This window comes from Diorhabda sublineata, chromosome 5 (assembly GCF_026230105.1).
Source record: "Diorhabda sublineata isolate icDioSubl1.1 chromosome 5, icDioSubl1.1, whole genome shotgun sequence".
NCBI lineage: Eukaryota > Metazoa > Arthropoda > Insecta > Coleoptera > Chrysomelidae > Diorhabda > Diorhabda sublineata.
The window spans coordinates 10,688,677-10,714,573 of record NC_079478.1 but is presented as its reverse complement, the minus strand read 5'-3'; the positions used below and the strand labels follow the sequence as shown (position 1 = coordinate 10,714,573).

Sequence of the window (25,897 nt, the reverse complement as noted above, 5' to 3'; positions counted from 1 at the left end):
AATGATATAAATTTGATCATTTATTCTTTAAAATCACTTTTTCTACAAAATATGTCAACGATTCTGGGATTTTATAATTCAAATCCTCAAACATGCGACCGGGTGGAGGGTAGTTGGAATTATCAAACAAACTGAATTGTTTTTCTTTTTTGTTCTTTCTTTTTTGTATTAGGTTTGATTCAAAATATTATGATGATCATCTACTGAGCATATGAATGTTGATGCTCCCGATTTGATAATAAATTTTTCATACTTCATACGTCAGTTTTAGTCGTAGCTTTATCGTTCTGTTATCTAAAGTCGTAGTTTTGCAAACATTCTATAATTCGTGACCTTGTTTCTAAATTTTAAAATAGAAACATATTCAGACCAAAAACGATTATGAGGTTGCAATGGTTGTCGTCTCGATATCACCCATGATATTTTCCAAAACGTCAAGTCTTGGAAAAACGAGACGTGAACGAGAGGAGAAAACTCGCGCTCTCGTGGAAGCTGCAAATCAGCGTTAGATTAAATTTTACTTTTCACCCATTTGTACGAGTCAAGTTGTTGAAATATTTGATAATAAATCTACAATTGTTATATTCATGTTTCCAATAGCGCCGTTCAGGAAGGTTTTTGAACTGTTATTTATCATATACAGATAAATACTTTTCCAACTTTTGTCCCATATGAGATACTCTCCCTTCTTCTTTTCACCGGTATCAGAAAGACTAGCAAACTATTCTAAGCAGCTGAATGTATCAGCTTCTTCTTACTAATTGCTTACAGTTGTGGTGATATTTTTTTATATCAATGAAATACAATTGATATTGTATTTTTTGTATAATTTATTCAAAATTGCAAATTTGTTAATGAGACTTTCATACAATTTATGGAAACCATGTCTTTATGACCAATATTTCGAAAAAAAGGAAACGAATAGTTATAAGGCTTGCGTCAACCTCAAACGTTTTTACCGCACTTATAAAAATTACTCCTTTAGCTTCTTTATCTATTAAGATGAAATTACCGAATCAAATTTTCACTAACTTTTTATTAACCTATTGTAACGTTTTTCGTATTTATTTACACTCTCTATTCGTTGGGTGAATTAATAAACACGGTCTCTTACGTTTTTAATTTATTTACACACTATACAATACACTTAACTTATAATAATTTACTTAAAAATATCACGTAAACAATTTCTGCGATTCTTTTACTAATTCAATCTTTTCACTACGACTATTTATTTAAAACTAAACTTAGTGCGCTACCTAAACTTATTTATATACCACAAATAGAATTTTATAAAGTTCTAGAACAAAAAGAAACACAAGAAATAAATAAATAGACTTCACTAGAAATTATTTAAAAGAAATACTGTAATATACCGCCTTCTATAATAAAATTTTTCCCAAAAAACTCACACTAAAACTAGATTAAATAGAAAAATTAAGTAAAATATTTTTTTTTCAAAACTACACCTCATAATGAAAATGGACTAAAAAAAGAAAAAGAAAATTTTTAAGAATGATTTATATAATGGATACTGATAATAACAAAGTTGAAAAAGTATATTGTGAACATATAGGTACAGAAGTGTGAAGGGAAGTTTTACAAATACGATCTATTACTTTCTAATAGTTACCTGAAACATCCGCTATAGAATAAAGTTAAAATTCATTGTCATAGAGACAAATCTACAATGTGAAGTTTGGAAATGATTTTAATGGGTATAATGTGTGTTTTAATATCTATTTTTTCAAAATTATAGCGGATTTTCAGCTAATTATTGGAAAGTATTATATGACCAATTTTTTTTGTACCTTTATGTTCCCAATATATTTTTTCAGCTTTGTTATCATCAGCATCATTCTCAAAAAACAAGTATACCAGATTACGTAAAGATATTTTTTCAATTTTTAGTGCATTTTAAATAAATTTGAAAAAAAAATTATGTTAACTTCCTCAGAAGCAGTGTCGTTTTCTTTTATTGTTTTAAAGTCTTTTTCATTAGTTTTTATTTTTGCAAAGTTTCTGAATCCATTACATATTCTTGGGTATTGATCTAATCGCTTGATATTGCAGTTGCTTGAAAGTTATTTATATAAACTTAACTAATGTATACGAGATAACTAAATCTCGCTCAAGAAAAAAGATATTTGTTAATGATAAAAACGAACAACTTTATAAACAATCGTAGCTATATTTGATGATGTATATCAAATATTAAAAAGCCTATGTAATATTTGAGATAATTATGTGAAAAAAATGGTTAACAACATATTTCCCTGCAACCACATTGCTACTCAAAAACAACGATTTCCATGTGAAAGAGTCTTATGAAAATAAAATTTTATCGGTTTAAATACAACAAAGGTCAAATTTATAAAGTAAATTATGTTAGCGTGCAAACGAAATCCATAAGCGTACATTTTATTGATAATATCCATCGCCAAAATTGAGCTCATGAGATTATATTGCACATAAAATCATGTGGTACGATTAATATATTAAGATGTTTTTTATGTGTAAACATTTTGAATCGCATATGACTGTTGATAAGTTAATTAGAATTCATTTTCAAAACATTTCTATACGACATAATTCAAATTAAAGGAATGGATTGACATTTAAAAATAGAATAGCTAATTAAGCAAGGATTCCACAGAAACTGATCAGTATAAATCTTGAGTTTTTTAAGTTACTTCTACTTATAAATTAATTAACAGATGTTAAATGTCTTCAATTTTGAAATACAATAATCAATAAAACTCGTATTGTTCTTTTGGCACAGAAACAATATGTCACTTGAAAGTAAAGATACATTCCACTTATTTATAATTAGATAGTTCTGATTATTATTAAAAACAAAAGAAGATATAAAAAGTCTAAATTTTACAATATAAATAATGAAATGTTCTCTAAATCTGTTCTTAATCGCTTTTGATATATTTGCAATAAAAATTAACTTATTTGCTTTACTTTACTTTACTCTACATACTTTATTATACTTTACTATAATCATTAACTTATCACTACTTATATAATTTATTTAAATTTGCCGGTTACTTTTTACGTTCGATCTGTTCACTATGACATTGAATTATATACTGATATTCTTGCTGCTAAACAAGCACGTATTTATACTAAAAAGAATTTTTCATTTCATTCTTGAAAGTAAACAACAAACAAATACAAAGGCTTTTCTGAAAACAATAGAAACAATTCGCCGCTGTATATATAAAACTTGTAAAACAATATCAAACGGTTTCCGAGAACCGGAACATTCGCCAAACATAAGACACTTCCATCACGACCGGACAGGATCTGCTTCACGGTCCATGTTGTGGACGAGTTCGTAACATTATATTTTATTATATATTTTGATCAACTTAATGAAAAGTTGGTAATATGTAATATTTTGTAAATATGATTTATATCGAAAAAAAAATTAGGTGCAAACCTTAGAGGAATCTGGAAAAAATTGTCGCTTTCTTATATTACTTTCAAACGTATAATTTTACCTCTCTAAACAGTACTATAATCACCTTAGTTATCAACAGCGTTTTGCTATCTAGTGTGCAAATTTTCAGTGCCGGACTGACAAAAACCGATTCGCTCTTGAATAAAATCTTCAATGGTTATTTTGATATCATCCAAGTTTTAAATTTTTTTTCCACCAAAAATCTGTTGAAATAAGTGGAAATCTGAGACTGCGATATGGGTCGAGTATGGTAGATAAGACATTTCTTTATTTTTTGTCTAACACAGTATGGTCTTATATTGTTGTGTTAAAAAATAACGCCTTTTCTGTGACAATCGCTAGATATTTTTTGATTAAAATTAGTTCATTCGATCCAATCGTTTACAATGAAAATCTGCATCAATAGTTTGTCACATAAAAGGGCCTTTTTGAGATGTTAACCTGGCTTCGCAGAGCTTGCTGGTGATTCATTTGGAGTGAGCAATTGCCTTCTGTTTTTTGGATTATCATTTTTCGTTACCTTTGATCAAGCGATTAAAAAATACTCTGTATAGTGCCGTTGAAACAATACGTTGCTTGTAATGGATCTGTTCTCTCAGTACAGATTATGTTGGGCCTAAACACCTACTCTGCTTATTTTTTCAATCTGTTGGTTGGTCGAAGATGTTTAGGAGATCCAGGATCGTCTAATATGGATTTGTTTCTGCACTTAGCACGTTGTTGTCTAATATTTGGCATTTACCAAAAATAGTATTTGGCTGGCTATTTCACCCCAAATTGTAAAAAAGTCTGATATCTAATAATTTAGAAGTAAACAAGGCATAATAACCTTAAAATTTCTTTGAAATGAGTTTGACTGAGCTGACGAATGATAATCAAATATCGAAATATCGAGTTTAGTGTAATAACTATATGGAATAGGGCAAGGTTTGTAATTTAACATCGTTTCTCTTTCATCTTCTGAAGAATCGTGTAGTAATAACAAGTGAGATGATAAATTTTAAAATCTAAAGAGGCTTCAGTTTCGACGATAATATCTTCATTGGCACCATATTTCTATCAGCTAACATTCTCTTGAGATCTGGAAACAGAAAAAATTTACTATGGTCAAAATGTAGGGAATACGATGGATGCAATTCGAAATCCTGTAATTTTATCAGGGTTTTTATTTATTTGTGACATGGTGCATTGTCTTGATGAAATAGAATTTTCTTCTTCAAGTAATGCTACGTAATAGCTGCTGCTTGAGATTTTTCCACTTTTAAGATAGTCTTTGGGTTATTATACCATGTGCATCCTAAAATACTTGCATGAGGCTTTAGAGTTCTTAGGTTTGCCCAGAAAACTAATAAGAATGGCAAATCTGACTTTGATTAGAACTGATATCAAAGTATTATCTGGAGGAAGGTTATCAGAAGTTTTTAAAGAATAAGAGGACTGAAGCAGGGGGGCCTTATAGGATATAGTAGATTGAAAAAGGAATCAAAAATATTTGGCCTCAGAGTGAATGGCGAAAAAACTTAATACATGGAAATGCAATGGAAAAGGAAGAATAGGGTGGAAAACAGACCTTTCGAAAACGAGGAATATCACTTTAAAAAAGTTGAGCCCTTCGACTATTTAGGTATGCTAATTACGAATATAATAGAAAATCGGATAGCAAAGTGTAGTAGAATAATGAGGTTCGTGAATAATATTTTTAAAGCAAAAACAATTTCCAAAGCAACAAATATGAGATTGTACAAAACAATTATCAGACGGACGGTACTGTATGAATGTAAGTTCTGGGTGTTAACCAAGAAGAGTGCTGAAAAACATGTGAAAGAGGAAAGCACTGGTGGTGTGAAAATAAAGAATGAGTCATGGAAAAGAAGAAATGATGAGTTGAAATAAATATATATCACTCAAATCGTCAAATCCAAAGAATCAGGTGGTTGGGACATCTGTGCAGCATGAATGCAAACATAATTGCCAATATGGAGGAAGAGGAACTTAGACGAAGAAGGGAGAGGCCTAAAAAGACATGGATAGGAAAGATTACATCAGATGTGGGAAGAGTGGGAATAACTGAGTGGAGAGGAAGAACAGAGAGGACAGAAACGGATGGAGAGTTATAGTAAAAAGAGTAGAAGAAGCAGTAAAAAATAATTTAGTCCAAAATACTGAAGTCATAATCTTTCCAGCCGACTCTTGCGTCTTTCCACGTTTTGGTTGCAATCACGTTTTTAAAGATTTACTGTATTTTATTTCATGAACGATTTACTTACTTAAATAGTATTGATAAACAAATGTTTCGATGTCGTGTTATCCGTAAGATAATTAAGCGATAAAATGTTTGTGGTTGTATCAATTAATCAACTTTACTAGTTCCTTTATTATTATAGATAACAACTACTTAACGTATTTGTAGGAACGTGAATGTAAAATATATTTTAAGTTCGTTACGTACCCATTAATATATGAAATTCTGAAACAGTTTAAACGATCAAAAATACATTTAGTTGTTTTGCGGCCGTGAAAAAGTGAACTTTAGTTGTCTGTTTCAATTTATTATTTACAGACAGAAGTTTGTTTGTTTCATTATTTATGTAGTGAATTCCAGGAAATTTATGCAGTAATTAGGTATGTGTAATTAAAATTTAACAATTGTTATTTTTACTATTTATACCATCATGTTTCATATAAAAGATCTTCGAATGAATTGTGTCTTACTCTGTAAGTCCCGTGCTACTTCTTTTGGATTGTATTGATCTTATAATTCACTCGCATTTGTTATTATTCTATTAGATAGATAATTTCTTCCAGTGATTGATCATAGTTAAGTGTAGAGAAATTTTTAATCATGAAAATTGAATAATTTCTGTTATTATTGTCATGTTTTTGTCCTCCATTTTATTCCCATATTCCATGAGGTAGTTGAATATTTGTATCGTTTATCTTTTCATATATTTACGAGTCAGTAAATATTATTTCAGTTCCATACATTTTGTCCACTAATGTTCCAATTTTACGTTACTTGATGCTAAATTCGGATAATAGGAGAGATGAAGAATCAATTTTCAGCCAATTTCAAGAAACTTTTTTCAAATTAAAATCAGTGCAAATGGTCTCCATTTGATCTTCTCTTTGGTTCCTCTTCCCATGTTTCTGTATCAAACTTTCTTTTATCTGTCTTAATAACGTTTTCAACGACCATTATTTCTTTATTTGCTCTTCTTCTCCAGACCCCTTAATCATACTGAAGTGTTTCTCAGCAGCATTTTTCCTTCCCATACTTCCATTTTATTGCTAGATTTTTCGATTTTATCCATAGTTTGGAACTAGAGCACTGATAATCTTATTGTATTCAAAACTTGTTTCATGATTCTTGCTGCCTTGCTTTTCCTTCCAATTCTTTTTCCATCTCATGAATTTCAGTATTTCTGTTTCTAATAGACAGTATTCGTTTCCATTATCCATTTTTCTTGATAAGTTACTTGTTTTCGTTTTCTGTTCATTTATATGCAGTGCTTTCACTTTTAATTTATCTAGACATTTTTTGCATATTGGTATTTCTGTTAATCATTGCTGCCTACAGTGTTAATATAACTTTATAACTTTTCCTCATAATGTCTTCTAATATTAGGTTGAACAACGACGAAGAGAGTGTATCCGAGTGCCGTGGGGAGGCAAGAGCATTTTCTTCTAAGACAGAAGGATGGCACGGTATATTTAAATTTTAAAATCAAGGCAATGGATACTTTGTATCCCCTCGATTTTCAACAATTAGTATTACAATACTCCCCTTTGGGTGTATTAAAATAAATGTTTAATAAAAATAAAAATGCGTATAAAAGTTAAATAACCATGACGTATAAAAACCCGTTATTAAAATTGGCCAAGAAACATACTTACCTTGTCCTTATTGCCTAAAATAAAAGTGATCAATGTCAAAGTGAATCAACAATTAGTTTAGTACCTAGTTGATACTAAATTATAATTTCATACAAGATGCACCATTTAAAATTGCGGTCGAACGAAGGCTTATAATTTATTACAATCTTGTAGTTATCTAATAATAACACAAATACGACCAAAGAAAGATAAAAACCTAGATTATAGTTTCCAATTGAACAAGCGAAGCGAAGAAAGTGTCCTAGCGTTAACGAGATATCTATAAAACACTGTTAAAACATCAGATCAGGAGAATTTTAGGATTATTACGTTAGAATTATTTATTGCTATCCAAAAAAAGTAACACCAAAAAACTTAACTTCCAACTCACAAGTTAGAATCAGAAAGTATGGGGAATTATTTTATTAATAAATATAGTTTTAAGAAAAATTAAAAAACACGCTTTTTAGCACATCAAACTAAAAAGTTAAAAATAAGTTTCGACAAGATGTAGGCATATATGCTGTGAAGACATTAAGAAGCAGAAAAGTGAAAAGTAAATATAGTTAAAAAAAACTATAAAACACGCTTTTAAGGTACATCAAACTAAAAAGTTAAAAACAATTTTTTTAATAAGCTTAAAACAATAATGAATGAAAAATACGTCGAGAGCTCAATGTATGAGAAATATGGAACAGAGCGCCTCACAAAATTTTTATACAATACAATAATACTAGTATTTTTCATCCATTATTGTTTTAAGCTTATTTTAAAAATTATTTTCAACTTTTTAATTTGATGTACTTTAAAAACGAGTTTGATTTTTTTTAACTATATTTGTTTTCCATTTTTTAATTTCACAATTGATATCACCCTCGTATAATGGCTTCCCTGCTCATATACCTACATCTCTTCGAAACTTGTATCGAGCCATAACGGTGTTGTTGGCAAGGTTTTCAAAATGCTTGATTTCCAACACGTAGATTGGAATCTCGAATTCTATGTCGAACTCGCTCTTAGTTCAAAGGGGAGTTACAAATAAAAAAGCTCATAAACACGCCCACATGCAGATGCAGCTAATATAAGCGTGCTGAAGTGAAGTAAACAGGTGAAATAAATTTCAAATTAATCTCTTTTGAGGTACTACCCATGCATGGAAACATTTTTGAAAGACTTCTTACGAAATAACTTTAATCTACTCTGTCGTAGCATTCTTATTTTCATAAAACTTTTACATTTCAATACATTTTTCATTATCTGAAGAAGCCAGAAGTGGTAAATCTGATAAAAGATTTTTTAAACATCCAAATAAAAAAAATTGGATCGGTTGTTTGACATGATTAGGATCAAAGCTGTTCGTTGATTCTTCAGGTCATTTTTTTTTCCCGCGAATATTAGTTTTCAGTATCCTAATAATCCATAAAGCAACAACCATGACATTAATGTTTAATATTTGATTGACCTTTTTAGGGCGAGGTGAGTCATGGTTTTCCAGTTAAAACTCTGAATGCTGGTTTCATGGCCACAAACAGAAATCAAACTTTCATTTAAGATAAAAATTTTTGTAATGAAATACATATCATCTGTTAAAATGATTTGCACGGGTCTGTATGATTCTTCTTCATCGCCCATGAATGCATCGATTTGTCCAATTTTTGCATATTTACATCTGTACTTAAGGACAAAGGATAATTCGATCGTTCTTGATCCTGTTAAAGCGGATATAGTAGCAATCTGCTAAGCCAGAAAATTAAATGTTATCACTGCTTGCTTTGAAAAATGAAGCTATGAGACATACAAAGTGAAATTAATACTTAACATATGATTTATCTTGGACAAAGGCTTCATATCAATTCTCAAAAGTATGCATTTGTGCAAAAATATCAATTTTCACGTGGAAATTATCGTACTTGTTCTACTTAATTATTATGGCTGTTTCTAGAACATTAGGAACAGTCCGGTGAAGTTCCATGTTAAGAACATTAGAAAAATTTTCGACAGCTCTTAATGATAACAGCTGAGTACCTTCTCTGTAAGTGTGAGACTGTTCATCGACTCATATTCACGCTTCTTAAAACTAGAAGAGTTAAGTCGCATAGTCCTCAAGCAGTCCGGTGAAGATCAATAAGTCTAAGTGTTAGCGAAGTAGATACATGGCTTACACCGTAGCACACCTAATCTACTCTAATCGGACCTCGTATTTTCAAGATATGAAATCATCATATACCTATATCGATTCTGTGAAGTTAAAGAAAAACTTGATATTCGGAGAAGTGAGACGTTGCATAAGAAAAACTCGTACTTCGACAATGTACCGTATGCTGTGATAATACTCGAAGTTAAAAAATCTTGACTCTTATGATGCATGATTTGTCAAAAACCAACACTATAACTAATAGTAGATAGAGGCTAGAACAAGAGCTTTCAGATACATTTCCAATTACCTAAAAGATTCATTAGCTGATGTTCTTGGTGATGTTGTCAACTAAATAATAGATTAACTTAGGTCTAGAAGTGGTTAAAGTGGTAAATTTATTTTGTTTCAATTAATGAATAAGAAAATCTATTGATTAAAAACCATTTTGACGAGTATTTAGATTGTACATATTATCACAAAATATATTTAAACCCCATGTTTGTATTTCGAAAGCTAAATATCATCTTATAGGAACTTCTAATTTTTGGGAACCATCAGAATGTTATGCTAGGTACAATTTTACAACTGATGGTAAAACGGGAGATTAAACTTAAGTTTAAACTGTGGATAAGAATCTAGTTTAAACTAAGTTTTCTGCAGGTCACAGTTGAACCCTCGCGGAAATATAATTCTTTTTCTACATACTACATTAGCATGAATTAAATCGACAATTTTGATAATTTCTTCATCATTATCTTCAGTCATTTTAGCAAAACCAGAATACTTTATACAAAGTATGGAGGGTAAAGGGAAGAAGCAATAGTTCTTATGGGAGAAAAGTTGAAAAAGTATCTAACTGTACACGATAACGAATAACTATTCAAAAACCTTCCAGGATAGCGCTGGTATAGAAAAGGATTTAGTGTATGTAGCAATTATAGATGAATTGAAATATGCCCAATTGAAAATACTAATAATATATTTGGCTTTTCGTTTGCTGGGCTACCCTTATTTAACGCATTTCGATAGACATAACATATACACAGATGGCTCTCTATCTTCTATAATTGGAAGTAATATCGTAAAACAATTAACAATTTGGAGAAGCTTGGTTAGAATTCTCAGTCATTTAAACAAGTTTGTCGATAAATGCCTTCTATAAAACGTAAAAAATCAATATCTGTGGTTTAAATGACGTTAAAACTTCACTTGTAAAATTTCCCTCAGTACATAACGCGGAAAAAAATTCACCGAGGAATCGCTGGTTAAGCAAGGAATTTTAAGGTCTAAACTTTGATCTATAGTTTGTATGTAGTACCAATTCAAATTTTTTCTATTATATCGATTTAATGAAATTTCCAAAACATCTTAAAAATTTTTATTATTTGAAAAAAAAATATTACTACGTGCATAAGGAAGTTGAAATTGATGTAATTTTTGAAATACAAACATCCTTTAATGTAACAACATGAAATTTTACGATTGCCATTAAACCTTTTAATCGGCGGAAAATAGTACGATTTATGACAAATTCTGTTCATCAAATTTCTGTCGAATAAATATCAAAAGAAATAAAGTATTATTGAAGCTTCATAATTAGTAGCAATGAGCAACAAAACATGATTTCTTTCATCAATTAATTTTTTGAAAAACATTTAATTGACAACTAGATTGACAACAATGTTCCATTTCAGATTTTCCACTTCTTATCATGTTAGTCATAAGTTTATGAATAAATGTGCTTATATCTGAAGCAGTTCGCATTTGTGAGGTTTATATGAAACATTTGCTAGCATTGTAAAGTAAATAGGCAACTCGTATCGATGTACTCACAACGTTGTTTAGGTAAACTTCCACGGATTTCTAGCATCTAGCGAAAACTATTTAACCGATCCTCATAAAACTTGGAGGTATTAGAAATAACATTTTACCAGATATAAAACAATTTTTTGTTAAAAATCTCAAAATCTAGCTTTCTCAATGCCATCTAGCATTCCAGTAATGGAGTTTCAACCCTGAGTACTGTAATACCGTTCCAATGTGTTACCAACGGTCACGTCAACATCCAATCCAATTGACTATAGTTTCAGCTGTGTGGAATTTTTCTTTATTTATTGTTATTTTTCTCTATCATTATATATGCAATATAGAATTATTTGAATTTTGAGGTAAGGTGTCATTTTTGTGGTTACATTCATTATTTTAGATCTTACTCTTTGGTTTTAATTCTTACTCTGCTCTTCTTTAAAAATGCCTCGGAATCAAAAGCCCCGTGCAGCAAAAGTGGCACGAAATAAAAAATCTTCGGTTCACGTAGAGATGAGAAGACAACAACAAGCAGAGCGACAAAGTGTTTTGAGAGCAGCTGTTTTGAATTCGTTCCGAAAGACAAGCAATCGCAGGCGAGAAGAATTCATAACGCAGAAATGCAGACCACGCGTCGTCCAAATTTCATGCACAAGGATTATTCGGTATTTAATGGTACTAGGTTTCAACATGATCCTTCAATTTAATATCGACAACATCCTTTAATTGTTATTGGCTCAATGAATAAAAAATGTTACTATTGCGATGCTTTCAAACGTAAAGATGAAACTGTTGGAATGTGCTGTTCCAGTGGTAAACCATTACTTGGTGAACCAGAAGAGCCTTTAAAAACTTTATTGTTAAGTTTTACTTACCTTACAAAAGTAACCCCAGGTATACGGGCGCAAACAAGTGTAAAAACTAACCTCCTGTCACGAAATGTCTTAACGTTATTTTCAAATTCACTTTTAATAGAAGTGCTCCACATTTTACTATGTTTTGTTCCTTTTAACTGTTCTAAACTATCATCGGAGGTTTAATGAATTATCGATCGAACAAATAAAATCGATGCCTTTTTTAACATTGATATTGGTTTTCAGTTTTTAATCTACGAGTGAGCTAGAAATAAGTAACCTTAAACTCAATTTTAAATAAACCAACTGAGTTTGGTCAGTTGGCACGCGCTATGAACCATGAAACTCAAAATTTTTCCATACTATGTTGTGAAAGCACGTGATAAGGCACAAAACAGAACTATTTCTACTGATTTCCTTTTTAAATTATTGTTTTGTTTTAGAAAGACATTAAAACCTCCACAAAATGGGAGGGATGTTTAGAAGCGAGGAGATGGCACTCGCCCAAGTCTTCATCCAACCCGAAGCTGCTTATTACGCAATTTCAGAATTGGGAGAAACAGGATGTGTGCAATTCAGAGATGTAAGTAGTAACATGATCCTAAGATAAATTCGAGAATTTATTACGATTTTTTTCACAGTTAAATGAAGAAGTGAACGCTTTCCAAAGAAAATTCGTGCAAGAAGTACGACGATGCGACGAAATGGAAAGAAAATTAAGATACATAGAGACAGAAGTAAGAAAAGATAACGTTAAGATACCTGACGTCGGAGAGTTACCGAAAGCTCCGAATCCCCGTGAAATAATAGATTTAGAGGTAAGTAATAAGTAAAATCGGTCAATTTAAATGAGTTATGTGACAAATTTCCAGGCTCACCTCGAAAAAACTGAAGGGGATATAAAAGAATTATCAGAGAGTGCCGTAAATCTCAAATCAAATTATCTGGAACTAACAGAACTGAAACATGTTCTTGAAAAGACACTAGCATTTTTTAACGAACAAGATGAAGCCAACGGACTATCCGATTCCGTTCACAAGTCACTTATACCTACCGAAGAGCACAACGTCTCTATTAGAGGCCGGTTAGGATTCGTTGCTGGAGTAATCAACAGAGAAAGAGTACCCGCATTCGAAAGAATGCTGTGGCGTATATCAAGAGGTAACGTTTTCATTCGGCAAGCTGAAATAGAAAAACCCATGGAAGACCCAATTACAGTAAGTATTTTATTTATAATTAAAAATTGTTACGTTTTCCATTAACAATTATTTCAGGGAATCGAACATCACAAGACCGTTTTTGCAGCTTTTTTCCAAGGAGAACAACTCAAAACCAGAATTAAGAAAGTTTGTGCTGGTTTTCACGCTTCTTTGTATCCGTGCCCAAGTACTTTAGCTGAAAGAAATGACATGTTACAAGGAGTGCGAACACGTCTTGAGGATCTTAATTTGGTAAGTTGAATATATACGAAGGCTAAACCGGTTGCTCCGAATATACTTCGAAACTACTTATAATGAAAAATCACTGACTTACTATTCATATGAATGCATTATCTGAAGAAAATAATTTACAACATAAGTGTGACTTTTGCAAACAGTAGGTAATCACTGGTTGTGTTATCCTAATGCAAAAGAATACCTTTGTGCAACTTCTTTTGGTGTTTTCTCTTTTTTCCGCAAACGTAGGTTTGAAAATAAATTGGTATGATAAGCACTTGTAATTATGGCCCTTCTTTGCCAGTAATCTACTAAAATTGCGACTTCAGTATACTAAAATACGATTAGCATGAGCTATTCTGTTGAAGGTTGCATCTTAATTTTTTTCTTTGGTGGTGAACCTCGATGTTTCCATTTATACGAGGATATATTGAAAAATTCTTAGCCTACTATAGAACCAAACAAAATTTCAATGTCAAAATATTTTATTACTCAACATATTCCCCTCTTAATTAGATACATTTATTATAGCGAACCTGCAACGTCTCTTTCAAAAAAAATGTTTCTTCTTGCTGTGCAAACCAGACCTCCACAACTTTTATTACTTCCTCGTTGGAAGAAAATTTACGACCTTTTTTTCAGTTTAGGAGATGATAGTCGGACGGGGCCAAATCTGGTGAATAAGGGGGTTGTTCTAGTAAATCAAACCCTAAATCACGTATTTTTTGCATTGCAATATGAGTTTTGTGTGCAGGGGCGTTATTCTGCAGAAACAAAACACCTTTGGATAGATTTCCGCATCTTTCTCTTTAATTTTTTTAGTAGTGGGTAGTAGTGTCGAATAGTAATCGCCAGTTATTGTTCTACCCTTATCCAAAAAATCAATCATGATTACTCCATGGCAATCTCAAAAAACTGAAGCAAGAACTTTTCCAGCATATTTTTGCACACTTCTTAGGTCTTGGAGAACCAGAGTGTCGGTATTCCATCGATTGTTGCTTTGTTTCTGAATCGTAGAAATGTACCCAAGTCTCATCCATAGTAACAATTCGGTTTAAGAAGTCTACATCGTTTTCAAATCGAGCACAGATCGAACGCGATGCTTCTACCCTTGCACGCTTTTGGTCAACATTCAAACATTTAGGGATCCATTGAGCAACAATTTTTCTCATGTCCAAATTGACGTGAACTATATGATGAATGCGTTCGTATGAAATATTCAGTGCTTCAGATATCCGTTTTAGCCCAATTCGACGGTCTGATAAAATCATGTCATGAACATGCATCGATATTTTCGGGGACTGACACAGAAACCAGACTTCCCGATCGGTCATCATCTTCAATGGAAAATTTACCTCTTTTGAATTTTGCAGTCCAATTTTTCACGGTCGCATACGAAGGACATTGATCACCAAGGGTATTAAGCATTTCTTCGTAAATCTGCTTACCTCTTAACCCTTTTAAATACAGGTACTTTATGATGGCTCGATACTCCAAATTTTCGATTTTCACAATTTCGGTGGACATCTTTTTTCTTTTAATTTATTGCGTAACTCTGGTTAACGTCAAACTTCACACTGATACTTCTAATAAGTTATTGTTCGTTGCTATGTTAACGCAATATTTTGTTTATGCATGGAACTGGTCTAGGCTAACTATATATCAATACATCCTCGTAACTGTGATTTTTCTTAATTTCATAAAAATCAATCACTGCAGTATTACCATAGCTCTTGTAGTATTATTATTCATCTCCTGCTATGCGCACTCTTTTGATAACCCACGTTATAATCCCGCGTTATTTGAAGAAGTTCGCTGCATTCAGTTCAGCATAAGTATATTTAATATGGTAGATAGATAACGAAAACTTTTATTTCGTGATTGTCATAACTGTCTAGCTCGTTACGACGATTTTATCTAAATAACAATATACTATAATAGACTGTGTGTGGTTTTGTATAGTATGGAAGTGTTGTTAGTAGAGGACAAATATACAAAAATAATGACTCAAGATATTTATGGCAAAAGTGATTGGATGTGTGGTTGTAACAAGAAATTGCGTTATATTGTTTTCTCCTCCTCAGTTTTGTGACATCTTAAATTATACAGAGTGATAAACTATTTTTTTAATTCATATAAAAGGTTAGAAACGGAGCAAAGAAATCCTATTCTAAGTGCTTAATATCATTTGTAGTAAACCTGTCATAGCATCTGAAAGTAAAATTAACACAAATTTAAATTCTTTACTTGGAAAAAAGAGCTTATTTTGAGCGTGTCGCCTGGTATATTTTAGCTTCTGTTTTCTGGTATGAATTTTACGAGTGAAACAATAATATTTTTCTATTTTAATTTTGTATTATCACATAAATTTTAGGAGACTGGCTATTCTCTCAGTTAACTTACTGCCTCCATTTATAATAATTAGAAGTCGATAAAAGTGGACGTTTATAAATATATAAAAGATGTGTAATAACAATAAATCTTTTCGTTAAACAGATTATTACTGAACATAACGAGAAACAGTTAGTGGATAGAAGGTGATGTTTATTTTTATTTTCGTTTACCTGACAGATTTGCCGTACGGTAAATATCAGGTAAAACAAATACAGAGACGTTTAAAAATAGCAAGTTAATATAAATTATCTAATTCTTACATTTTGATATAAGATAAACTGCAATTTTTTATGTGATGTTCCAATTTTTCAAATTCTTTCAATGTAAAGTAAATCCATTTTAAAACAAAATTTACTAGTTTTTACACTCTTGTCCATTCTTATGTGTGAATAAAGTGAAAATTCGGAAGAAAATATACCCACAAGTAATAATATATTTTTGGAAATTAATATCAAATTTTTTGTAATGAATAAAGCAATAAACAATATTTTCTGTACCTAATTCTTGTTGTGTTCATTTCTGGTACTCTCTTTTCTTAGTTTTTCCCTTTATATATTACGTTAAATAGTCTATTCCACCATTATCTTTTCTTTATTTCATTCATATTATACGTCGCTTTTTATTCGCAATGGGTATAAACTAAATTAGGTGTTGATACAAAATGCTAAAGAAGAAAATTGTTTGGTTACCTTACAACAATACCTAATCTAATATTTTTTTCGAAAATTTTTTGTGCCTCAATTTATATCGTGTGCAACTTTTCCAACGTACAAGATGTGTGACGGTGATAAGAATTTGAGTTAATCTATTTCAAAGTAGTACCTTTGACTAAAAATGTATTTATTTCAACGTTAAATCCGTGCCTAAAGGCAGAAGCCATTTCTGAAGTACTCTGTCTTCTACCTGTTATCGTGGTCTTCTCAGCACAGTTTTTATTTTCTGAAAGAGCCATGGTGCTAAATGATATGAGGAGCTCTCTTTCTTCGCATATCATTTCAAAAATTTTCTTATAAAATTCGGAGTTGTAAGTTATCCCCCCAAGAACAAAGTCTTATCTCACTGCCTTCTCAATTGAAGAAAATAATGAGCACAACCCTGATTCACGCACTTCTTTAAATCTGGGAGACTGACTGATTTCTAAAACTTCTAGCAAAAAATGTTGTGATTGTTGTGTAGTTTCGGGTTCATATGCATAGGTCCATGAATAGTCGCCAGTCACGATCTTATAGACATCTTTTGAAATTGAATTTTTTCAGCATTTCTTTGCACCATCGGCACGAGCTTTTTTTCGAGCGATTGTCAAATTATGCAGTATCCTACGCGAAAAAAATCTTTTTGACAACGAAATGTTCATGCAATATTGAAGTGGATAGTGGAAATTATGCCCAAGTATGCCTCAATCTCATGGTATATCTCAAGACGATCTTGCAATATCAGTTTACGAACAGTATCGATGTTTTCTGGAATCTGGCAACAACACAGCCGATTTTGGACGACCTCCACGGTCATTCTGCAACGAAATGTGACCACAATTGAATTCGGAAAACCAGCGAAATACGGTGGCTAGAGATGGTGTTTCATCACCAAAAGTCGAAGTGATTTAATCGGCTCACTGATTTTTGTTTAATCCACTTTGAAAGTTATCGAAAATGTGCAAGATGAATGTTTCAAGTATCTGTAAACGACTCGTATGACAACACGTATGACAACACCATTAAAAATTCCAAACTTTATGATGACAATGTTGGATTTGACATATTCATATCAGTGTTGCCATATTTCAAAACTTAAGTAGCAACCTTCGTATTAACATTTTAAGAGAGATATAAAGAAAATTAATTTTTTTTAATTTACCACTGTAAATTATTTCCTTCTGAATATGTCATGTCATTTTTTTAGAAAATTTTTCTCTTTTGCTACAATTTTTATTCTCTTTTATCCAAATTCAGGATAGTAGTTAGCCAAACTATATTTTTCAAGGATAGGATAACATGAATTGTTTAAATACCTTGAAGACCACGTTAAGTTTGCAGTCTGATCAAGATTCCCCATCACTAATTATTGTGCTATACCACTTAAAACGGATGGCCCCATAGAGCTACTACTCACTTTTTTTTATAAATATCATATTCAAATTTGATGTGAGGTGAAAGTTAATTTAAAAGTTCTCGAGGAAATCTGTATTTGAATTCTATTTTATTTTTGTCCGACTCACAAGAATTTACATGGATTCTATGTGTGGTATGAATTCGGACAACATCAATTATTATAATAATAATTTGTACCTATATATCGGTATAATATGAAATGATTTTCTAAAGTTAGAAGTTTAGTAGGGACCTTTGTATTTTACAATATAACGTATGAACTTGAATTTTCAGGTGTTGAACCAAACTAGAGATCATCGCCAAAGAGTTCTCGTTAGTGTTGCTAAAGAATTACAAAATTGGAGTGTTATGGTATGCAAAATGAAAGCTATCTATCACACGCTGAATTTTTTCAACATGGATGTTACTAAAAAATGTTTGATCGGTGAATGTTGGGTACCGAGTAACGACATCAACACGGTTCAAAAAGCTTTAGCTGACGGATCCGTAAGTATCCTCATCATCATTATATTTTAAACAGAAAATAAAACAATCATAGAAGGAGGAATTTATAGGTGAAAACAATTCTTTTTTTTTGTCTCAAACTCATACTTTTACCGGTCTCTGATTGAGACTCTTTTTCTTCTTCTTCACCTATATTATCCATGCCTTTCTGTCCCTTATTCATTTCTGCGATAGTTTTCTCTCAGAAATCCATGCATTTAGTATTTTTAATACTAGTAATCAATAAATTCTGGTTTATAAAAAGTAATAAATATATAAATGGTGTTCCATTACAAATTTTCTTTATGGTAGCTGGAGAAATTTTACCACAAAATAAGAAGAGACAAGTTACAACTCTTGAATACAAAATTCATGTTTAAACGCAAATAATGTTATTCAAAAGATAAGAAGATGATGTTTAGGGAAAAAGTAACGAAGAATCATGAAACTAATTATAACAACAATGAAATAGAGAGGGAAAATAAAGTAACTGTCATTATCAAAATGTCCTAACATGTGTGATTTGTTTGCCAAGCTTGAACAAAGAAATTTGGAAGGTATTAAAGTGATAGACTAAAATCATTTTAGAATATTTGTAATAAAATTTTGTTCAGTTACTATATGGATAATGCTTAATAAAACATCCAATTACAAATCTATAATTTTTTACTTTATAGAAAGCTTGCGGAAGTTCAATTCCATCTTTCTTAAACATTATAAACACCACCGAATCTCCTCCAACTTTCAATAGAACCAACAAGTTCACCAGAGGATTCCAGAATTTGATTGATTCCTATGGTGTTGCATCATACAGGGAGGTAAATCCAGGTAATTATATATATACCTCTTTTGTAATTATACTCTAAGATAATCTAAATAATTATAATAACATAGATACGTGCTCAAGGATATGAACATTTTATCTGTATCTAATAGGAATCGCATAAAACTTGATTTCTCAGAAATCGTTCAATATCGCCATGAAATGTGCTAATTTCCTACTACTTTTCATATTAATGTTGAATGTATAAGCTTTTCTATGAAAACAACTCCTGACAGTAATATTGACATTTACATAAGACAAATCATTTGTTAATTGCCATTGAGCTATTTTCTAAGTTTTGGAACAGAAAGTAATCGGAAAGGACCAAATCTGGTGGTAGTGACGGATGAGGCAATAAATCTTTTTTTCTAATTTCTTTGCAACCATAATGTACGGGCAGACGATTTGTGGTTTTTCTTAAGCTCGATCAGTCATAGTATTTCCTTTTGTATATAATTAATAAATATTGCACTTTTGAAATCTTCAAACTCATTATCATCTAACTTTCATTCTCCGTGTGTATCGCTATGAATGTACACACACCCTATAATAAATCTGCGGATCAATGCGAAGAACATTCCACCATCCCCTGTCTTTTCGACAGGTCCTCATCCTCGTTCGCATCGCAATTTCGCGCGTAGACTCCTTCCTCTACGTTGAGTTCTATGGGAGATTTTGGAGGTCTTATCTTTTTATTAAGAGTTAGCCTGTTGGCTATATACTCTTGTCTTCTTAGTCTGGACGTCTTCATGTGTGTGTATGTGCTTTCGCTAATCTCTGCTAATCTCTGCTAATCTCCAACCTTCTTCGGCAAGAAAAGAACTAATCCCATTTTTTTTATTTTTGTTTTCTGGTGTGCGGTTTTGTGCTTTTTTATATTTTTGATATTTTTTACTAACCTAACTTAACCTATCGATTTAGCTGTTTTCTCGACCTTTCGTGCTTCGTATAATCTTCTCTGGTATACCTGATGAGTTCCCTCAATTCCTCGTTTGAATGTGTTGCCAGTTCCTCGAACAGATGTCCAATACTTTTTGAGGTCCTGCTTCTCCGTATAGTTTCTTCCTTCCTTGTTGTGCAGTGTTATGTTTTGTCCTGTTCGACTTGTAGTGTCTCCATGCAACCGAAGCGTATGTCATAATCGGTATTATTATACTCCTAATACATCTGAGTTTTGTTTCCGTCTTTAGCTTGCTTTTTCTACCGATTAATCCTAATAGTCTTGCTCTCACTTGTCTGATTTTGTCGACAAAGTTTTTCACGTGTTGAAAATGAGACCTTGATTTAACCTTATGCGTAGGTATTTGCCCTTTTCTGTCCACTGGATTTCTTCGTCGTTATTTTCATGCGAAGAGCGATGAGCTCTTATATGTGAGGCAGAACTCATACGCACGTCTCATCGCGAGTTATCTCAATGTAACATTCAAAGTTGTGTTATATTGTGTATAATAATGTTATTCTTATTAACAAGTTTTGATGTCGTAGTAAATTAAGATCCCGGATATTCACCATTAACCGTGTTAATAGGGTCACTTTTCAAAGCAGAGACCAGTTACAAACCGTTCGGAACACTTTCAGGAAAATATTTTATCAAATTTTCTTAGGATTTCTGTTTCATCTTTCCTTGTATAAAATAATGTTAATGCATACTCGAAATTCTTTTTCTCCATATTCACTTAAACATGACAGAAATTAGGAATAAAATCTCCGTAGCGAAAGTTTACAAATTTCTGGAATGTTATTATTCCGTGAAATCGTCATAATGTCAAATTCTTGCTTCTTTTTGAATTTCGAGCTTATGTAATAATGCCTTCGATTCTTCCAACTACATTTGATAGTATATTAAGAGTACTTGCAGTATTAAATAGCATTGACATTTTCTCTGTCAACTTTTGTAAAACTAATATTTATTAATTCTATTTAAATAGTTTGAAACTGAATTTTTATCTTTAGGTCTTTATACCATCATCACGTTTCCATTTTTATTTGCCGTGATGTTCGGTGACGTCGGCCACGCAATTATTATGTTCATTTTTGGTTTATGGATGGTTATATCAGAAAAAAAATTCCTCGCTCAAAAAAATAAAAGTGAAATATTTGCTATATTCTTTGGAGGCAGATACATTATCCTTCTTATGGGTTTATTCTCCTTTTACACTGGATTTATATACAACGATATATTTTCCAAATCTATGAACATATTTGGTACACGATGGTTTGTCAACCATACTTCAGAAGAAATACTAGCTGAAGATGAGATAGATTTAATACCCAGTACTAATTATAAAGGCACACCCTATGTATTTGGACTTGATCCAGTCTGGCAGGTATGTGAATTTTAATAATTGTCATAATATTGAAAACGAATAAATTGTGTATTCTATGTAACTATGTCTGCTGAGAATTCAATGAAAAGTAACAGATGAAAAATATAATTCTAAAAACAACACGACAGATGTGCAAATGTTGGATTGTGGGGTTATTACCACTATTCTTTACACCCAAATGCGGGTAATTTTAAGTCTTATCCTAGTTAATCAACCTCGTTCAACAATCAATACACCGTGAAAGATTCTATTTAGATTTTCTTCCTACATATTGTTAAAATATTGGTCGAAATATGTTAAGGAGTAAAGAGGTGTGTAAATTTCACGAAATGTATAAGAAACTCAAAGAAGTCCAAATTTTACATAATCGGGAAAAGAAATCCTAATTGAAAGCTATTCATATACTCCCTTAAGGTATACTTTATAGGCCTTATAGGTCAAAATATTCACTTATGCTCGTTCACAAAACCACGCCTTGAGTCAGAGAAATATAATTTGGATAAAAGTGACCTTGAAACATTCACTTTAGACCACGGCTCTCAAAAACACAACACGGAAACCACGGAGAATGCACTCCATGTTCACTGCTCGTCATCGGGGTACTTATTATCCTGACGTACAATTCGTGTTTATTATACTATCAATATAAATGTAAAATAAACCAATGAACCTTACCTCACCATTAAAAATGCACTTCTGCGAACACAAATTTGCTCAGGAAACTTTTAATTTATTATGGTCATTATCAATATCCTTTTTTATCTAGACTTTATACGATATCAAAATACCGGAACGTAATTTTGAAGGTACATTAATCCATTAAATTATCTTGGTTGCCTTCTGAGAAATTTGCCTCTAAACATCATTGAGTTGTTCTCCTTTGACAGCTCAGTACTTGTGACGAGTTGGTATCAGCGTCTAGGTTAGGTTTCGTTAGTACAGTCAATCTCGATCTAGATTGATCGTTGTGCACTCGGTATCTATTTTGATTAAAAAATTAGAAATTACACATTCTATTCTCCTTATTTTTAATTGTATCGTATTAATTCAAACGCTATGATTTTCAGTCAGCCACAAACAAAATTATATTTTTAAATTCTCTGAAGATGAAAATGTCCATAATTCTAGGAATAACACATATGTTGTTCGGTGTCATTTGCAGTACATTTAACTACATGTAAGTAATTATATTTCATACTATTCAATCAACGCACTATCATTTAAACTAATGAATTACGTAACATATTCATTTACATTATCTAGCGCAATAATTTCTTGAAATAGGAGGTGTCATGAAAAAACGGTGAATTATTTTGTTAAAAACAAAGTAAAAAGTAGCAGTCGAAACAGGTTCTAATCTGTCAATCCACACATACTAAATTTACGTGGAAAGAAATCGGCTCACTGGAATTTTTTGTCCTCTTTATGATGTAAACAATATATTTTAACACGGTTTTAAAAGATGTAAGTAACAGTTACCAAAAAGGTGTCGAATGCCTTTCACGTGACTTGTAATTCAACTTAACACCTATGGGTGGTAATAGTTTATGCTATATAAAATGTGTACCTTATTTATATATAGAACATCCTATAATCAATAAGATTCGAGTACGAACATACCTTTATTTTTCTTAATTCATTTTGATTAATATTGAGTTTGAACATTATTTTTAAAATTTGGATGTTTTCTTGTTCTTTCTCAATTTATATAAAATGTTGTGATTCCATAATTTCTCCACATCCAAGTTTTCTATTACTTAAGTACAGGACCGGATTAAGATTTATAAGGCCCGGGACTAAAATAATGACGGGACCCCCTTAAGGAATTCGGAAACCCGGAAAAATTAAAAAAATAATATCAATACGTTAAATTTGAGGTATTAACACGTTAAAAAATACAGAATGTTTTCCAAATGACGGGGGCCCTCTTGGACCTGGGGCCGGGGCTATAGCCCCCTCCCAAGTTTAGTCCGGCACTGCTTAAGTATCAAAGGAGACTTCTGGAAAGCAATATTTGCTGATTCTCCATATTATACAAATCAATAATTACAATCCTTCTCAATTTTTGATTCTTTTAACTTGATGTTGATAAAATAACAATTAATGAAAAATCAAAAGTAAATTCTGCGGGAATGAGCAAAGATATTATATACTTCTTGGGATGTAAGTATATTTACTGGTCTCGAACTTAATTGCCAGCCCTCGCTATAGAAGCAATATGAAGAGATGAGATTTTAACAAGTCCTAGGTCAATTAAAGACAGCTTTGCAGCTCTGTGATATCTGTGTTTTGTGTGTGAAATAGGATATTCGTTTTTCTCCATATCAAGCAACGAAAACAATTTTCTCTATATGAATATTAAAACTAATCTATTTGTGATATTTATTTAAAATTTTTACAGTTAACACTAGAAACTTGGTGGAAACTATGAATGCAACGTGAAAGTATTATCTTTTCCATCAAACCGACCTTGTAACTGGCTAAAAATTTGTCCAGCATCTCTAATCCATATCGTCATTACTCATTTTCATCGAAATCTTCCCAATAAAATTATATTTGGTCATCAAATATCTGAATTGTTATATTTTTAGACACTTCAAGAAATATTACAGTTTAGTACTTGAATTTATACCACAAATATTGTTGTTAATTTTCCTATTCTTGTACATGGTAATAATGATGTTTATGAAATGGGCATGGTATTCTGGAGAATATGACAACTCTAGTAAGTTTCCATATAACTTAAATAATAATTTAAATTGCTGATATGTATCCTAGATTGAAGATCGAAACCCCCTAGCAACAGGCCACGTGTCGAATATGTTTGCATGTGTTTTTCCATTTAATTCTATTGTATGCATACACGCTCAGTCCACTACACGCTACCCCACGCCACGCTATCTAATGTGGGACGAATCAAAATTCACAGATGTAACCGACGCGTGTTAAGACGTGTAAATGCCCCTCTCTTGCCTATGTATGCCATTCATGTATTCTCGGATTAATACCTGAAAATTACCATGTGCTTAACGATTTCTGTTGATTTTATGGACCCAAAATCTTCTGTTTCTCTTGCAGCCGCAGCAGCACATTCTTTTAAAAACTTTAGGTCACTAGACGAACAACTAGTGCTCTCCATAACGTACTCAAAGCTACTGAAAATTTTTCTGTTCAAAATTATAAAATAAAATGATTATGTCGTCACGTGGCGTGTACACAACAATGTACCACGTGAACCGACGTTGTATGGCATTAGGTAGCGTGGTGTGGCATGTTGCTGGTGGGTTTCGACCTTAAAGACTTTCTAAGATACACATTGTTAATTGCGATTTAATCAACATATTATTTATAAATATGAAATTCACAGATATATCTGGCAAATATTTTATACAATTTTCAAGCCAATTAGTAATTTATTGCTAGTTTTTTATATTCTTTCAAGACGAATATATTTTTTAAATTTAATCATATAAATGAGTCGTTGATTTAGTCAAGGTAACAGAAACTTCCAAAAATAATAATACATTTTTAAAAAATATACTTATTATAGTCAGTTTCATTACAAGTAGGCTGATCTATTGGCATCTGTATGAGACTTTCCAGGAATTATAGTCAGTGAACACATTGCCAGCTCTTAATATAAAATTTACATTTAGCAACTTCACTACCAAAAACCGAATACAAGTAAAAGAAATCTGCGAAATAATTTTTAGTTTGCGAATTATTAGCCAAACCAAAATTCATAGTCCCAAACGAACGTTACATAAAATGTATGAACGGTATGCATATAGAAATTTTTCCCTAAACATATTATTTCCCCCAACTCAAATATTTATAATTATATAGTTAATAGGATCTCAATTTAGCTATATCTAGCTTCTTACGGAATTATTCCAATATTAACAAGCTATATTATTTTTTAGCCGATAGCGAACTTCTAAAACATAGCTCCTCGTGTGCCCCTTCTGTACTTATCTACTTCATTAATATGATGTTAATGTCTGCAAGTACAGCGCCAAATGATAATTGCGATATTTACATGTATCCAGGACAAGACCTTGTTCAAAAAATTTTAGTGTTTGGTGCTCTAATATGTATACCTGTGATGTTACTAGGAAAACCTTTGTATATTATGCGTCAAAGGAAAAATCAAATGAAAAACGGAAGCGTCAAGCTAGTAAGTG

General features: G+C 31.7%; 1 protein-coding gene across 5 annotated transcripts in view; it reads left to right on the top strand.

The window, feature by feature from the left end:
* LOC130444577 (V-type proton ATPase 116 kDa subunit a 1) overlaps positions 1-25,897 on the top strand; it is a 40,281-nt gene that overhangs the window by 11,564 nt on the left and 2,820 nt on the right. For 2 of the 5 annotated variants that reach the window (XM_056779789.1, XM_056779788.1), the window contains exons 2-11: positions 12,586-12,725; positions 12,784-12,960; positions 13,015-13,359; positions 13,417-13,593; positions 18,354-18,566; positions 19,241-19,391; positions 21,340-21,713; positions 22,781-22,890; positions 24,305-24,438; positions 25,637-25,896. In XM_056779789.1, the coding sequence (XP_056635767.1) occupies positions 12,609-12,725; positions 12,784-12,960; positions 13,015-13,359; positions 13,417-13,593; positions 18,354-18,566; positions 19,241-19,391; positions 21,340-21,713; positions 22,781-22,890; positions 24,305-24,438; positions 25,637-25,896 (2,058 nt within the window). In that variant the 5' untranslated portion in view covers positions 12,586-12,608. Of the gene's footprint in view, positions 1-5,662; positions 6,095-12,585; positions 12,726-12,783; positions 12,961-13,014; positions 13,360-13,416; positions 13,594-18,353; positions 18,567-19,240; positions 19,392-21,339; positions 21,714-22,780; positions 22,891-24,304; positions 24,439-25,636; position 25,897 lie in introns of those variants that run through there. The other 3 variants (XM_056779786.1, XM_056779790.1, XM_056779791.1) reach the window with 3 other exon arrangements.